Source organism: Pseudochaenichthys georgianus, chromosome 8 (genome assembly GCF_902827115.2).
Source record: "Pseudochaenichthys georgianus chromosome 8, fPseGeo1.2, whole genome shotgun sequence".
Classification (NCBI taxonomy): Eukaryota; Metazoa; Chordata; class Actinopteri; order Perciformes; family Channichthyidae; genus Pseudochaenichthys; species Pseudochaenichthys georgianus.
The window spans coordinates 32,488,461-32,506,806 of record NC_047510.2 but is presented as its reverse complement, the minus strand read 5'-3'; the positions used below and the strand labels follow the sequence as shown (position 1 = coordinate 32,506,806).

The 18,346-nt window shown below is 42.1% G+C and overlaps 1 protein-coding gene across 1 annotated transcript; it reads right to left on the bottom strand.

The window, feature by feature from the left end:
* Positions 1-11,119: 11,119 nt before the first annotated feature.
* On the bottom strand, positions 11,120-17,475 carry nol12 (nucleolar protein 12). The gene is made up of 6 exons (XM_034089439.2): positions 17,296-17,475; positions 16,372-16,477; positions 16,237-16,285; positions 13,432-13,589; positions 13,051-13,178; positions 11,120-11,583 (listed from the first exon to the last, which is right to left on the bottom strand). Exons 1-6 carry the CDS (start codon positions 17,403-17,405, stop codon positions 11,442-11,444), a joined length of 693 nt encoding a protein of 230 aa, XP_033945330.2. The 5' UTR covers positions 17,406-17,475; the 3' UTR covers positions 11,120-11,441.
* Between the last annotated feature and the right edge of the window lie 871 nt (positions 17,476-18,346).

Genomic DNA, 18,346 nt, shown 5'->3' with positions numbered 1-18,346 from the left:
TAGACTTTTCCACCTGGAGTAAATTCACAAGCTACCCTGCAGTCTACAAAGTCATAGCTGCACCTTTACCAGCTTTGAGAACACTTTATTTACTTTACAATTAAATATGGCTAATTTTACATAAGTGAAATATTATAGTACTTCTTTCTCCACGGAGTAAAAGTCCAAACAAATCAGCATTAAAATATACTGTAAGTACCAAAAGTAAAAGTACCTTTTTGTATTATCGCACATTTCAGAATCGTATATATTTAATTATTGTATTCAAATTAATAATGTGTTCATCACTTAAATGTTGCACATATTTGATTTACGATGATAGCTTAATAAAATATAATAATTTATTAGGTTTTTTACATTTTGTATCATTCGCTTAAATCTGCAAAGTAGCGTGTAACTAAAGAGTTTAAATAAATGTAGTACAGTCAAAAGTACAGCAGTTGCTGCAGGTAAAAGAATGAAGTAGAAAAATGTGAAAACACTCAATTGTACTTCAATAACTTTACTAAAGTACAGTAATTAGGTAAATGTACTTAGCTACTTTCCACTACGAGCTATAAAAGCAGTGTTTGGGGGCTGAAGGGGGTCCGGTGGGATCCCTAGCTTCATGAGGTTTAATATTTCTCTGGATAATTACAGCCACAACTGGTTTTTAAAAGTTCTGTTTAATATGAGGTGTCACTCCCCTCCTCTCCTCGGGACCAAACCTCTCCACCTTGACACAAAAAAGTGTAAGTAATCCAAAACTTTCAAAACAAACGGAACACATTTAAGTGCTGTATTTTTATGACTGAAAATATTTTGGATTTGCAAACAAAGCAGCACTCCCCCCCTCCAAAATCCTCTCTTAGTAGCTATTGGTTTCAGTTCAGGAATTTCAACACATGCCCCAGCAGACCACAATTGACAAAGCTCAGTCAGTCTTATGAAATGCCTGTAGGGTGTAGGTGAAGTCTAAGTAGACATGCAGTCAGCAGCCAGCCGTTAAAACAGTTCGAATGTAGATAGATATGGCAGCCGGTTAGGGTGCCAAGTACATAAACCAGTACACTCGACCAGCTGCCAGCCTGTCGAGTAAATATGTAACAGAAAGATACCATATATTGAAATAAGAGCGAAGGGCAATAAACTTGTATTGAACCGTATGGGCTCTGGGTTTATTATCTTCATTACAAATATTTGTAATCAGCTGTTACCTCACCCTCCATATGGCACGCTGGGAGACATGATATTGCCACGTACATGCATTACTGTAACCACGCCGGTTATATCATACCTGCATTTGTTCTGATCTGTTGTGGTTACTTTTCCAAGAACTTCCCTCATCGGCTGAGGGACTGCCAGACCTCTGAAAGGGAACAGCTTGTAGGTAAGAGGATAATCAATTTCCGATTGTGCAAAACAGGGAAGCCTCTGGAGTTTCACATGTGGATGTGGAAGATGTGGTTAAGCATTAACATGTTATGCAGGTGGAAACAACGCAGCTGCAATGCAACTGCAACTGATCATCATATCATGCAGGGTTTGTGCACTTTGGGGTCATTCAGCTTCATTTCTAACCCCTTTTATCCTACAGCCACTCTCTCTATGCTTTAGTTTGATCAACTGTAATAACACCTTCTTTGTCCAGACCAGCGTACCTGCAATGATGTGTAGGAGTGAGCCCGGGAAAGATACCCACTGCCACCGTAGTGCCAGTCTCTCTCAGTCTCCCCCGTTTCCTCCCACTCTCTGGAGGGATGCTTGCTAAGGGAATGGCTGGGAAAGCACACAAATGTCATCATCGGTGTGTCTAAAAAGGTCCAATGTATTCAATCTATTTGTGTGGAAGAAGCAGAGCCATCTAGATTAACCTTCACCATCAACATATCCTTCATGTTACACAATGTATTGTTAACTGATATGTGTAATGTTAACAAGTGACAAGCGTTTAAAGGGGCATAATATGCACATTTATCTTCAAACTTTTATTTTGGTTTTCTATATATTTTTAGTCCCATTTATGCCAAAGCACTGACAAAGTGAGTTCTTCCGTGAAATTCCCCCCTCAACAGCTCTCATTTCAATCTTTGTGATGTAAAATGTGGAAGCCCATTTACGCCAATGTGACTCAAAATAAAGGTCCTATTAGACTTTGTTTGTTAGACTATTGATTAAGTATCTCAAAATGACTTAGTGTCTCCAAATAATGAGCAGCACAAACTTTCATGAATAATGACCGCCAGGCAATAATTCAGGTCCCTCTTACGTATCTGCAGTGGCGTTTTTATATGTACAAAAGTGGTGGGGCACAAAACACTTAGATGTCTATATAAGCTTCTGCAGTGAGGTTCATGGCTGCTGAGGCACTGGCACTGACTCTTCAGGTTTACAAATATTATATTTTGACCTAAATCAAAATATAATATTATTTTCAAAAGCTTTTTTAGTCTGATGCTTCGATTAATTTTAAACAGACAGTTCAACAGAAGGATACCCAAAAAAATTAATTTTATCATTTAAATATTGAATTGTTCTCTCTTAGTAAGATCCCATTTTCAATAAAATTACAGTCTTACCTTGACTTGAAGATTAAGTCCATTTGCCTATCCTTCTGGACACAAATCTCTATTACTTTTTTGTAAAAGTCCTCCTTATCTTCTTGTAGTTTCAAAAGTCTATCATAAATCTAATCTAATCAATAGATTTATGATTCGAAAATGATAAAAGTAGGGTAGACATGTGGATATTATCCGGCTGAACAAAACGTGCATTTATCTAACAGCTACGTTTCCCACAGATCTTATTTTGAGCTGTTTTCTAAAATCCTATGGAGAAATCTCGTTGCTTTTTTGTGGAGGGAAGCCATGCGCGGCTTACTTCCGGGTTTTAGGACGCCTCACTGCAGCTCTCTCGTCTCCTCTTCACACACCACACTTTTCGCGGCACACATACTTAAGTTACAGCCAATCAGCTCTGAATGATGTGAGATGACGTATGGTGGGGATGGCAGCTCTATGCCCCTATGGTCATTATTTTTTTGCCACACACATTAAATAGGACAATACTCTGAGCATGCGCAGTGTAGTTTTTACAGTCACCATTCACTTAAACAGTGAGAGGGAGGGGCATGATCGGGTTTTGTCCCAGATGGCTCTAAACAGCTCAATAGGCACACTGTAGACACTAATTAGAAGAACAGACTAAAACAGCAATGAGACGAATCAGATGATTAAACATGATCTTAAAATATATTTAAATTTTTTTTTTGCATTTTGTTGTAATCATTATTTTTAATACTTTCTAATGACACTAGGTGGGGCTGTATACAAGGCTATATATTATTTTACTGACGTTAAATGGGCTTCCATAGGTATATAAGTCTGACCTGGCTGGTTTAAAGAGCTCCTGTCTCCGAGAGGGTTGTGGGGTCTGAGACCGAACCATATGGCCTGGCCCTTCTCTCTGATGGATAATTTTGACCTTCGGCACGTCGGCTAGCATGGCGTACTCCTCCTTGTTCCGTCCTGTGGACCCCGTAGACATCTGGCCCGACTCTGAGGACTCCACGGAGCTTTGAGAGGAGGTATGCCTCCGCAGTTGAATCTGAGGGGATGGAGAAAGGCTTCGTACGCGTTGGAAAGGCTTTTTTTCGATAGGGGAAGGGCTGCGATCCTCATTGCGTCGACCCTTATGGCGGATATCCTCATGAAGGCGATCCTCATGAAGGCGATCCTCATTACGACGACTCTTATTACGACGATTCTCATTACGGGGATCCTCATGACGGGGATCCTCATGACGGGGATCCTCATGACGATGATTCTCATGACGACGATTCTCATTACGACGATTCTCATTACGGGGATCCTCATTACGGGGATCCTCATGACGGCAATCCTCAAGGCCACGTCTACCAACCCTGGATCTGCCGGGACTCATGGGTTCTTCCAAGGTGACGAAAGTTGTTCTGCTGCCATTTGTGGTCCGCCTGGAGGGAGAAGCAGCACGAGATGCAGAGGAGCTGCGGAGGGAATGAGACGACTCCCGCGTGGAGCGTGGTGGGGGATTGGAATCAGATTTTGAGTCATGGTGAGTGTTTGTTCTTTGAAAGGAATGGCTTGAATCTCCATTGGTGGCATTTCTTAGGATTGAGTAGCCCGGCGCGTCACCGTTCCCTATTCTAGTGGGAGAAGAGTTGCGGCTGATGAGATTCTTGCTTTTAAGGGAGCTGCTAGTTTCTGTTTTCCGCAGTGAGGGCTGATCGGGAGGATCATAGCTTTTTCTTGAGGGCAACAAAGTGTGGCTATCACGACTTTTGACAGGACTGTTTACCTCAGACTTGCGCAGCAGGGACTGAGAAGGAGCTTCGTAGCTTCTCCGTGAAGGGGAGGAGTTGCGACTTTCACGACTACGGCCACGTAAAGAACTACTGGTGTCTGTTTTCTTAAGTTGGTTCTGAGTAGGGGTTTCATTGCCTCTCCTTCCAGGAGACGAACAACGGCTGTCTCGACCTCGACTACCAACGGCGGGGCTTGAATCAGTCTTACGGAGCGCCGATGGACTTGTGCCATAACCCCGTCTGGTTGGAGACACGACAGGGCTTTCATATTCTTGTTCATTGAGTCCATTCTTAGCTTTTGAGTTACGTAGCAGTACCTGGCTTTCAATATCATATCCTTCTCTTATGGGGGAGCCACAGCGTCCGTGGTGACGATGTCCGCTTAGAGACATAATTGATTCAGTTTTGCGAGGAGGGGATTGGCTAGACGAGCTGTAACTTTTTCTTGGTGGTGAGTATTTGTTACTGTCACGCACAGCATCAGAAGATCTCCTAGATGGAGACGAGTTATGACTGTCACGCCCACGTCCTTGAGATGAACTGCTGGTCATTTCAGGTTTTCGAAGAGACATTTGTCCTGAAAGTTTAGAGTCTCTTCTTGAGGGAGGAGAGCTTAAGCTGTCACGCCCTCGACCGCTCAAAGACCCATTTCCTTCAGTTCTCCTCAAGGCACTCCTAAAATCTGAAACTGTGCTGGACTGGGATTTGACTGGACCAGCAAATGATTTAAAGTTTCTCGGCAGCGTTCCTGACTCGACACGTTGCCCATTTGTTCCTTGCAAGGTGTTTCTGTACCCTGGCTCTGGCCCTTGTGAACGCCCTCCACCATCAAAGTTATGCCTGCTGAGGGAAGCAGTCGACTCACTGCGTCTGAATGGTAGGTTTCCACGTGAGGGAGAAGAAGAGCGGGACTGGAGAGCTGAGCCAGGCCTTGAGGACTCAAAACGTCCTGACTGCTGATAGGAACAGACTTGAGAGGAAGGGTTTCCCCGGCCATACGATCCGTTGAATCCTTTTCGCCCGGGGGACGCCAGCGACTCTGCTATCTTGAAAGGAGTGGGACTTGGAGAGCGGGGGCCGACTTGTGCCTCAACCTCGACGGAAATGTCATAAGGGTCAGGAGGCAGGATTTCCACATCCAGGTCGTCATTGAAAGTGTCCGGTGCCTGCCTTTCAGAGGCCACACCAAGATTAGGGTTTCTGAATGGGATGGTGTCTTTTGGCTCGATGCTTCTGGTGCTGAAGAGAGGATGTCCTCTCTCAAAATGTCGGTATGGGGATGTTGGGCTGTGATCCCGGATTGAGCTGACACCCGTTGCCTTTCCCAGGGAGAAGTACCCACTTTCCCGCTTCCCTCCGTCTTCTTTCAACCCTGGAAGAAAATGGATGTCAGACAGTGTGACAGAAATAGAAACAAGGGGTAAGGGTAACAGAAATAAGAGATGCACACATTAAAGATCAACTACTGACACTAACTGAGCTATATTGTATTACTGGTAATTGCTCTGCGACACCTCAGCTGGTGACATCAAATAGTATTGCCAAGGAAAGAACACCTTCGACTGTAACTTGATATGGATTGGTCAAGTGCTGTAAGTCATAGGTTTCCTGACAGCTGCGTCTATTGGTGCGCAGGACTCATACATGTGCCAAGAAAGTATTGAAACAATGGGCAAGCGTACCTGATTGACTGCCAAAATTGTCCCTGCTTCGGGCTTCTTCCATCCATGCCCGAGGGTTTGGCCGATGGGGTGGAGGGTCGAGTCGGGTCATCCCGAGTTTGGTCGAACGGCGACGTATCGGCAAGTATTTGTCCTCTGCACTTACTGAGTCTTGGTAGTCTCGACAGCTACAAGAAAGACAACAGGTAGAGATTGATCGAGGGGAAAAAATACAAGACAAAAGAAGGAAAAGGCAACAACTTTGAATGAGTATAGTATGTATTGCATAGGGTAGACCCGCAACATGAACGTTTAAGGTCAGAGAAAATGTCAAACAGAACTAGTACTTAGTACAAACTAAAACAATAAACATCAAAGGTCACCATCCAGTACGCCCACCTGTCAGTGCTGTCGTCGTCACAGGTATAAAGCTCACAGTCGGGGCTCAGGGTGCAAAAAGTGCTTTCTCCATAACCGACACGGCCTCCGTTGACATCACAGTAGCTGCTCACCACCGACAGAGAGTCTGAATCCTCCTGATAGGATGACAAGGTTGGACAGGGACCAATCAGCAAGCTCAATCTCTCAAGATGAAGAGCTGTAACTCCTAACAAAGGCAATGCTTACCAAATGTCAATATGACACTGTCTGATGAATGCGAATACTGAAAGTCCCTAATCTCGTCTGTCTGGCTCCATCTTCTTGAGTGCAGGGTTAGCTGTGTCCTTCCCCTCTGTACTCTCTGACACACACTCACATGTTGAGCCTGCCGTTCGATTAGGGTTACACCTCTGTAACTCGACCTGACTCGTGGCTTTCCTCATTAATTTTTCATCCCTTTTTTTCTTGACATAAAGCCTTCTCAAAGCCTTAAGGAGTCTTATAAGGGATCTCAAACTGTGACTTCACTGTCTGTAAATGTCAGAAATTGGCATCTGACCCTCGATGAAACTACAGGTGGGCTATCATAGTGGAGCTATTTGGTACAACTAATGTACTAGAACATATTACTGCAACCAGACGAGGGTGGTTGTATCGCAGAAGAAGGATAACTAGAAAGAAGTAGAGCTCTGACTCGATTCGTGCCCCTCCTCTGTCTAAGATTACAAGTGATTCCCAAGAGGGCAGTAAGCGATCCAGCTTCGTTAATTCATAATAGGAGCCACTGCTCTCATTCTACGTCTCTGACCTTTTCTTTAATTTACTCACAAGCCACAAAGACTCATACAAGACATGACCTGTGTTTACATGTGTGTTAAATTAAAAGGTTCTTAATATCGTTGCAAATTAACGGAATCACTGACTTTTGGGTTCAGTAAGAAGTTATTTGTTTTAATTGATTATTCTCTTTTCCAAATGTTTGAAACCATGTGCATTATCTCTGATCTACACTACAGGAGAACTTATTCTGTTTCGCCTTGACTTGGTATCTGACCTCACCTGTGACTTCTAATGCACTCACTTCAACCCCGTTACCTACTCTGTTCACCTTCCTCTCTTCTCTCTTACCTTGCTGCTGGTGTCTCTTTCCTCTGCCTGGGATGCGATCGGTGTTAAAAGCACCGATCCAATCCCAGTGACAGCCCCAGTTTTGGCCCCAATTCCAGTCTCTTTGTTGGGTTTCGGCTGTGGTGCTTCCTCTGCGGCGCTAACCCCTGCTCCGGTGTGCAGGTGCTTCTGGCGCAGGCATTCGTGGCAGCGGGAGGGGTCGAAAATGTTGGGCTGGAACTTGGGGCAAATGGGCTCGTCGTTGGAGATGGGCATGGTGAGTCCGGAGGGGTGAACTGCCCAATCATCGCAACCCAGAGAAAAACTGGGATGCAGCAGCAGGGTTGCACAAATAAAACTTCTGAGTATAAATGAAAGACTTCTGTTAGAAATGTGACTTCACTTGAATCACTTTATACGCCCGTGCTGATGCCACATTTCCAGAGCATCTTCCACAGCAAAGTGTGAGAAAACACAAGAAAGAGCATGGCTATTATTTATGTTGAGAATAAAAAGAGACCCTGTTTATTTCTGCCTCACTGGACACAGGTGTAACTATAGAGCAGCAGCTGTGAATGAATACTAAAGAGGATGTTTTAGGTCATGGTTCAGTGAAGATCTAAGGCAGAACTGTGCAGGTAGCTGATAACTAATCACCCTGGAAGACAGTGAAACACAATCCAGCTAGAACACGGTCTCAAGCTCCCCCCAGAATAGTATTACTACTAACTGGCACATGTACTGTAATTTACCATCACTTACAAGCATTTACAAGTAGCACAATCTCTAGAAATTAAAGTCCTATCAAGAAAGCCAAAAGACGGATATTTTTTTTGCATAGAAATGATAAGAATGTATGAGCTTTACCTGACAAGAGGCTCCCGCTGTCAGCTCCACTTTGTCATTATGAGTGTGAGGATAAACTACCCATCAGACCCCCATCGGACACATGCCTCCTCTTCCCCATGCTCTATCCTTCGAGCTGCCAAACCCTCAAATCAATCCGATTGGCTGATCTGACAATGAGTGAAACTGAGGCACCTGTGGCGGCCATTGTGGCTCTCGGTTAACACAGCAGAGACCCCGACACAGACACTGAAAAAGAGCCAACATGGAGCCAGTGGCCGGCCGGGTTCCTTTTGAGCGGTTATTAGATATCATGGGCTTTAGAAAGAGAAATGAAACGCTCATGCTAGTGACAGCTGGCACACGCTGGCTCAGGTTAACGTAAATAAATAAACACAGGTGAGAAGGGGGGTTAACATACGTTCACATTGGCTCTGAGCTTCAGAGGTTCTAGAATAAGCTGGTTGGTTCTCCTTTAGATCTCAGTGTGAGAAAAAGTTTTTAGAGAGTACTTGTCCATGGACAAGTGAGTTTGGCAATTTACTTGTCCGAATACATTTTTCACTTGTCCAGAATGGACAAAAATTGGGGCCACTGGAATCTTCTTCTTCGTCATCGTATTTTACACTTTCCCACGGTTTTTACAACACCGCTAACGTAAGTGAGCGGTAAGATGTTACTGCATCACATATAGGGTTGGGTATCGTTTGGATTTTAACGATTCCGGTTCTGCTTTTCGATTCCGGTTATTTTCGGTTCTCGATTCCGGTTCTTTGAGAGGGTAAATAAGTCCCATGACAAACTGGGAGAAAAATATATTTATGAAAACATTAAGTCAAATCTGTATTCCTATTTACAAATCACTTCATACTGTTGAATTTCTTACGGTTATTGAATACAATTATATAAAAATAATCTCTGCATTGTTTAGTTAGTTCTAAGTGGTGCAGTTTGAGAATGTACAATTGGCCCAGTCTCCTCTGATGTTACACTGCAACCTGCCTGTGAGACAGAGTCCAACCACACATGTCCAACACATAGGCCTAATAATAATAATAATAATAATAATAATAATAATACATTATTATTATCTCAAAAAGAAAGATGCTAACAAATAATCTAGGAAGTTTAACCACTTGGATTAAACCGGAGTTGACAAGTCTCAGTGTCATCCTGGACTTCAACGCCCATTTAAACAAAGTGACCAAAATAGCTTTCTTTCATCTCAGAAACATAGCGAAGTTAAGACCATTCATAAATCAAAATGATGCAGAGAAGCTAATTCATGCTTTTATATCTAGCCGACTAGACTACTGCAATGCACTATTCACTGGTCTCCCCAAGAAAGCTAGACTCCAGCTCATTCAAAACTCTGCAGCTAGACTACTGATGAATACCAAAAGGAGGGAACACGTTAGTCCTGTCTTCGCTACTCTACACTGGCTTCCTGTAACTTTTAGAATTGATCTCTTTACCAAAGCATGTTTACACTATTATACTGCACTATTCTCTGTGATTGACATTGCACTATTGCTCTATGTTTGATTCCCCATGTTTTTATTTTAATTATTTTATCCCACTTTATGCTTTGCTCTTGCTGCTTGTTTTACACTGATTTTATGTCTTATTTTTTACTGATGTAAAGCACTTTGAACTGCAATCCCCTGTATGAAAGGTGCTATACAAATAAAGTTATTATTATTATATTTATAGCCTATAGGCCTAGCGCTTATCTACAACTCAAAGAGCTTGCACGCTTACACATGTCCTGCAATACACATGCTGCAGCTGCCCAGCTACTCACTGTTTGTAAAAGTAAATAAATAGTATTTTCATTTCAATAATGTACTTTCTATACCCTGCTTCATAAACAATACTAACATGACATCCCTGTGCTCCTCCGAGTCTGGGGGTCCGGGGATGTGAGGACAGCGCGAGGACACAGACAGGGAGGCTGCTTTACTTCATAAAGGAAATGGTGGTCAATATTAACGACACAGGAGCTAAAACTCTTAATAACCTTCATTACGTGTTAGAGAAAGAAGATAGAAAGTTTGACAAAGATGCGGCTGTTAAACGGGCAGCGGATCCGCTGTGTGTAGAAAGAGAGAGAGAGAGAGACGCTGAGCTGCACCGAGCAGCGATCAGCTGATACGGAGCATAGAGAGAGAGAGCTGCGGTCCGCGGGGCTCGGCCTCGCCTCCTGTCCTCACAACTCTTAATCCCGGGACCGGAGAATTGTTATTTGTTCCTACTCGGAACAGAGTTTTGCTTCCCAACCCGGCCACTGTGCTACACTTCCCACCCCGCTCCGCCCGCCCCCGTCTAACTGTACAGAAAGTGGCGAGATGCATTTCCTTATGAATCGACTTGCAGAACCGAAACTAACATTTCTAAACGAACAATGGCGGACACAGACAATTTGCGAATGAGTTCTGCCTTTATTTATCAATAATTTGTCAATAAATCGGGGCGAAAAACGTCACTTGTCCACCGGACAAGTCAATTGAAAGATCTACTTGTCCGATATTGTAAATAACACGTCCCGGACGGTGGGACGTGTACTTTTTCGCGCGCACACACACACACACACACACACACACACACACACACACACACACACACACACACACACACACACACACACACACACACACACACACACACACACACACACACACACACACACACAGCTGTGAGGAAACGCACAGCTAAGGGTGGGTTTCCTGATGCTCTGCAGAGGATGTTGACTACAGCGTCAGGTTTCCTATCAAACAATAGACACATTCCACACGGAGCACACTGACAGTTTGTGCATCACAAGGTCACTTGGTAGCGGTCTTTTATTAGAGAAAATGCAGGTAAATACAGTAAACGTTAAAGAAATGACACGACAAAAACAGTTTCTGCACAGGATTTCAAGAGGCGGGCTCAGAAGGGACTTGTCCCACGGTGGGCGTCCACGTTAGCTTGTGTTTCCACATTTTGCAGAATATACACATCCTGCTCGAACACAGGAGCTCGAATACTTCAAAGTCCATTTTCTTTCTCTACGGGATCCTGACACAAGAAGTCTCTCCAGTTCCAACCCTTTCACTCGTTTGGATGGTGCAGCTTTTTCCCGGTCAGTCTCCGTCTCTGCCACTTGCCTCTTTTGTAACCTTCTTTTTACCCTCCGACGAGCCGCTCTTCTTCTCTATTGCTCGGCCTTTCCTCTTCTGCTTCTTGGCGGTGAACCTGGTGAGCGACTTATTCAGGGAGCGGATCCTGTATCAGCGGGAGAGAGGAGGAACAAAAGAAATGCAGCTGGAGTGAGAGAGAGCAGCTGGAGGAAGACACACAGACAAATGGAAAAAACACCTGAAGAAGGACGTCGTGTCCAGTGTTAAATCATCAACGATAACTATGACGAAATTTTTTCGTTTTTACACGACTAAGACGATGACGAGATAAAAATAGATTCTTGATAACGAAAACTATGACGAAAAATGTTCTTTTTTACACGACTAAGACGAGACGATGACGAGCTAAAAATAGATTATTGATAAAGAAAACTATGACAAAATGTATATTTAGTTTGCGTTGACGAGACGGGACTAAGGTGTTAATGGTGGACTATCGGACATTCAAAATGCAGCATATTTTCCCCCAAGTGTTCGTCTTGTCTGTCAAAATGCATCTTACGTTTCTAACTTGCAATATCATTATTTCCGCTCTCTTCACTCCAGAAGAGCGATCTCCCTGTGTCTCTGTGTGCGGGGGGCGGGGCCTAACAGACTAAAATGTGACTAAAACTAATAACCATTTTCGTCTAAAGACTAAATCAAAAACAGCTGCCAAAATGAACACTGGTCGTGTCGCCACTGACTCAGACTAAATGTGTTGCACACAATTTAATCCGTAAAAAGGTCAAACACTTGCTCTGTTCTCAATTATTCTACCACTATAAATCGATTTTCAAAACGTACAGATGTTCCACTGAAGAAATACACTGTATAATTAAAGTATGGGTAAGAGATGTAATACATATATATAGGGCTGCTCGATTATGGCAAAAATCATAATGTCGATTATTTGGGTCAATAATTGTAATTGTAATTATTAAATGCGATTATTCATTGACTTTGAAAACATCCATTTATTGGAGAAAAAAATGTGAACAGTATGTTTTTAACAGTTGATTACCGTGAACTTTATGTAGAATTCAACTGAAAACCCCCCAACTTTTTTTTTTTTAATATAATAATAATAATAAATAAATAATCGTTTTATCGTAATTCGGAATCGTTGCAAGACATAATCGTAATCGCGATTAAAATACGATTAATTGATCAGCCCTACATATATATATACTTTGTTGAAGTGCTGACAAATATGAGAATATGTGGCTTTGTTTACTAAGTTTTAAATCTCATATGAAATGCTTAGACATTGTGTTTGTGTAATTATTTTTGGACAAATCGCACCAATGAATCTTTCAGTTTTAAACCAAACGGACTTTCCCCTTTTTAAAGCTTCGCTCTTTCTAAAAACCTTTAAACATGTTGTGTGTGTTAATCACTGTGATCCCCTTTTGTAACTATATTAATTTGTAGTATGTACTTTCTTGTCCTTTGTACTTTTTGTTTGAAAAACTCAAGCATTTTCTCTGCATGGCCTTATCTGTAAAACTGAATATAAATAAAACAATGGAAACATATACAGACAGAAACCTCATGATGATGAACAGCTTACTTTTTGTTCATGATTGGATTCCCAGATTTTCTTGGCATTGGTCTTCTTTCCTCCCTCAATTCCTCGTCTTCCTCCTTGCCCTCCTTCTTGCCCTCCTCCTTGCCCCCCTCCTTGCCCTCCTCGTTGCCCTTGGGAAAGAAAAGATTCTCAGTGTTAGAGGAGTTGTATCGGCATCAGTATCATTCCCTCTATGGAGCTATACGCAGTTAAACCCGGGCGCTGTTCAAAATGGCAGCCCACTGCTCCTAACACTAGGATGGGTCAAATGCAGAGAAACAGCTTCCCCACAGGGATTAATAAATATATCAAATCAAATCAAAATCAAATACTTGGGCCTGATAAAGAACAGCTGTTCAGGTGAATTGAGGCTTTACAGTTTACCTCCGTTTCTGCGGGTCCGAGCAGGTGAGCTCCTGAGAGGTCAAGATCACTGATGGTTGTCACGGTGACGGTGTGGTTGGGGTGATCGTACTGCACAGACTCGGTTGTCGCGGTAATCACATCTTCGAGATCATCCTCCTCGCACTCCTCGCACTCCTCTGAGAGATTCAATGAAATGAGGAGGAAAATATTCAGTAAATCCAGATTATCAAATGTTATGAATCAGTAAAAAGACCAGCAACAGACTTTAGGTGTTAAATGTCTCTTATTGTACTGTTATTCATCAATAAATCACAGGTCTCAGATATATACAGAGCCCGTCTCTGATTGGCTGAAACACTGCAGCATTACCCATAACCCCCTCTGTTTCAGCCCTGTTTCAAAAGTGCTGATTCACTTTTGAAACAGCATGCAACCCCCACCTCCTCTTTTTGCAGCTCTCAGATTAATTTATAAACAACGTAATTAAAAAATATATATTTTGTTTTACTTGTAGTACTGATACCGTCCACTAGACTCCTAGATACGTCGCGGGCTGCGTAGATGATTTAAAATACTGCAAAAATAATCTGTGACGCATTTGTGTGTATTGTGTTTGTTTCCCGGGGCAACCCTCACAGGAAACAGCGGCTGTTGTTATGCCTGCTGTGACGTTAAGTTGCCTCTTGTAATTATGCCTTTACAAGCTGTTTTTATCATCTGAATTTGGCGAAACAAGTTTAATATTCTTAAAACCAAGACTTTGTTTATTTGAAATCAGATGAAAACAAACTGTCACGGACCCTGCCGTGTTATCTATGATTACTACGCTTTTCATTCATAATTTCAGCGGGAGGGAGGGGGGGCTGCGCTGAGGAACAGCAGAGTGCGGGCGTGTGGACATTCCCCTTATTGTGGAACAAGGGGAATGCAGAGACTGGCTACGAGTGGTTTAGGTTCAGGTTAGACAACTAATGTCTGGGCAGAGATGGGGTTGTTACTAAAAAAAAGTAATATATTACATATTACATATTACTTTAACAAAAAGTAATATATTACACTACTTCGTTACTATCTACATAAAGTAATTCGTTACTTTACCCGTTTCCTTACTCGCAGGGCCGGCCCGCCCCTCCCTACGGGCAGATCACGCAGACTGCTAAAGTTTCAAATGTTCTCTTTAGTTCAGTTTCCATTGTCGCATAAGACTGATCCAGATAGCTCCTGAATGTTTTCCTATCTGACCGTGGCTGTCCTCTGTCTCCTGCTATCTGACCATGGCTGTCCTCTGTCTCCTGCTATCTGACCGTGGCTGTCCTCTGTCTCCTGCTATCTGACCGTGGCTGTCCTCTGTCTCCTGCTATCTGACCGTGGCTGTCCTCTGTCTCCTGCTATCTGACCGTGGCTGTCCTCTGTCTCCTGCTATCTGACCGTGGCTGTCCTCTGTCTCCTGCTATCTGTATATTTTGCGCAGTCTATCTCTGCTCACGCTGTTGCGTCGGCGTGTTCTCCTGCGTGTTGGCCATGTGTTGCACTGGAACCAGACACCGCAAAGACTTCAGCCGAGCACGTACGGACTGCGCATGCGTGAGTGGCAATAACTCTCCTTACCAGCAGGCGGCGGTAGTGTGTATTCGTCATTCAAAACAGAAAACAACCGGAAAACAGAGAAGAAGAACTACGTGTGTGTGTGTGTGTGTGTGTGTGTGTGTGTGTGTATGATATAAATAAACAACAGCTATGTGCGTTAGCTTCACCTTAGCATGTGTTCTTTGCAGGTGTTTGTTGAGGTTTGATTATGACTGATTTTAGAAAGTAACGAAGTAACGCGTGTCGGGGCGATGTTAGTAACTGTAGTGTGATTACTGGATTATAAAAGTAGCGCGTTACACTACTCCGTTACCGACAAAGTAATATTATTACTCAACTCAACTCAACTCTGTGTCTGGGTTAGTGTTCATGACTTCTATGAACACTAGTATGTCATCTAAAGGTTCATCTCAATGCACACACATTTTCCGTGCTTTCCAATAGTTTAAAAATAGTTTTATTCCACTGTTTAATAACCTGTTCAATACAAACATGCCACTTGTACAAATGAAATAAAATGTCTGAACTGATATTTGTTCAGTGAGCTTATTAGAGGATGTTCCCTTTGATTGTAAAATGTCAATGAAGATGTCAGACTTAGTATATTTGTTAATAATTGCATGCAACACATGGACTTTGTGTGTGTGTTCCAAGTGAATCTGTGGCCCCCTGGTGGCCATCAGTGATGTGGCCCCCACCACCATCACAGTTGCCCATCCCTGCTTCAGATGAAAATAAGGAGCCCCTCCCCACGCCCAAGAGGGGACACATGTTGATGTAGAAGAGACATGAAGAAGAGGAGACACATGGTGATGTAGAAGAGACATGAAGAAGAGGGGACACATGTTGATGAAGAAGAGACATGGAGAAGAGGGGACACATGTTGATGTAGAAGAGACATGAAGAAGAGGGGACACATGCTGATGTAGAAGAGACATGGAGAAGAGGGGACACATGTTGATGTGGAAGAGACATGAAGAAGAGGGGACACATGCTGATGTAGAAGAGACATGAAGAAGAGGGGACACATGTTGATGTAGAAGAGACATGGAGAAGAGGGGACACATGTTGATGTAGAAGAGACATGGAGAAGAGGGGACACATGTTGATGTAGAAGAGACATGAGGAAGAGGGGACACATGTTGATGTAGAAGAGACATGAGGAAGAGGGGACACATGTTGATGTAGAAGAGACATGAAGAAGTGGATTTTGCTTAATAGGTGACCTTAACTCACCGAGAGCATCTGTCCTCTCCTTCAGCAAGCTGAGGTATTCCTTATGCCTCTGAAAGCAGATCGTCAAACATGTCATCAGTAAAGACTTCATTCACAAACAGATTTGAAGCGTGTGCTCTTTTATGTCACGCTTACTTCTTCCCGGACTCTGATCTGCTCCTCCTTGATTTTCTTTTTGATTTCTGCCACTGCTACCTTTCTCCTTTCCACTTTACGTTTATGGAAACCCGTTAGATAGTCCCTGGCAGAAGCAGAGGAAGACAAACTTAAAGAAACATGTCACCTTTTAAAGTCTCTGCCTGTGTGTGTAGCATAAAATACACATGACAGTCATTATAACAAAATCTAAGTTGGACTGTTTTTTGTTTTTTTTTAAATAATGAAACCTCAAATTCAAACAGTATAATATACACTTTATTCTAGGGCTGCCACAACTGTATTCTTTCATTATATTGACTCATTTTTATTCCATGAAACATAAAAGAAATGGCCATTACAATAGAGCCAACACTCTAGTTACTCAAACATAATGTTTACAACGATACATGACAAATAATTTGAGAGTCTGGATTCAGAACATATTGGACTTTTCTCACAATTTCTGCTTGAACATAATTGAATTAAAAACATATACTAATTCATCAATTGTCAAAACAGTTGCCAATGCTTTTTCTGCTGATTAAACAACTAATCGATTAAATTACTGATCACACATCATTACTACGAAAATAAGACAACAGCTTGGAACAACAATACGATGATCAAATTGTTGATATTTCACTGTATACTGAATAGTCTTAAAATAACTTTTCATAGTGAACTTTCTTTGGTTAGAAGTAATCGTTGTTTTGGGAAAAAGCTATATTTTGCATAGATATTTTTTATATATTTGCACTTGTTTGCTTCTATTCTAGCATGTGACATATTGTAGTTACCATTGCAATGTGTTACATACTACCACAAATAAAGTAGTTAGAAAGCTACTTGTTATTACGTTCGGTACATGAAGACTAATGCTAATATGCTAGCTAACCTCTCTAATGCTGCTAATTCACTTACTGCCTGTCGTTGGCGTCAAACGACACGATGCATTTGTTCTCTCTTTTCTTGGATCCGGGCTTAAATTTACCAGTTTTGGCATTATTGTTGTGTTTTTTAAGATTTTTCATGCTGCACACGTGAGTTTAAACTGCACTACTTCCGGCTTCTAGTTCTGGAAGGTCTATTGGAATTGTCCGACTAGAAACATGTAGTTCGAAGCTCAACGTTCCGCAAGCAATGAACATTTACGATCTTTTATTTTATATTACTTTATACTTACTTACACAAAACAGAACATTAACATGCTTTATGTATTTGTTGGTGATACAAACAGGATAATATAATATTCTATAATAATCTAAAACTCTGAAAAATAAGACATAAGACTTCTGTACCTCTACTTTACTAACTTTTTTAATTCAAAGCTTACTTGCAATTAAGTAATATCCTCCTGGGACCCAAGGAAAAAATGTGTCTTCCAATTTCCTTTTTTTTTTGTGATTTCCTACCTATTTAGGTTAAAAAAAATATCTTGCAATTTAGACTTTTTTTATTTTATTTTATTTTAAATGTTACAGTATGTCCACTGTAGAGGACGTCAGGGACCATTAGTTTGAAAAGACAGCCAAAATTAACAGATGGACTATGTAACGTATTATGGTTATAGAGTGACATTAATACAATAATACATTCACCTTTATTTAGAACATGAATAAGTAATTGATCTGAACATTGCTGTTTATGCTGGTATTTTTGGTGAATCTTTCCAGATCTTCAAAGACTTTGTAGTCGATGTAGTGGGAAAGTACCTCATTGACTCCAGTCAGCACGGGCTGTCGGGTCATCTTGACTAGTTTCATGGATGTGGTCTCCATTTGACCTGCTCATAGAAACAAAGCTTGCATTCCTGAGGCAATTCTCATGTTTCATGGCTCCACTTAAAATAAAAACAACAATAAGACATACGTGCTACTCTTGGCCCACAGGGGGCCATGTCTTTCCAGCTCGTCCCTATCTGTCTGTATCTATCTGTGCGCTCATGGAGCCTCCTGCATCTCCCCCCCCCACC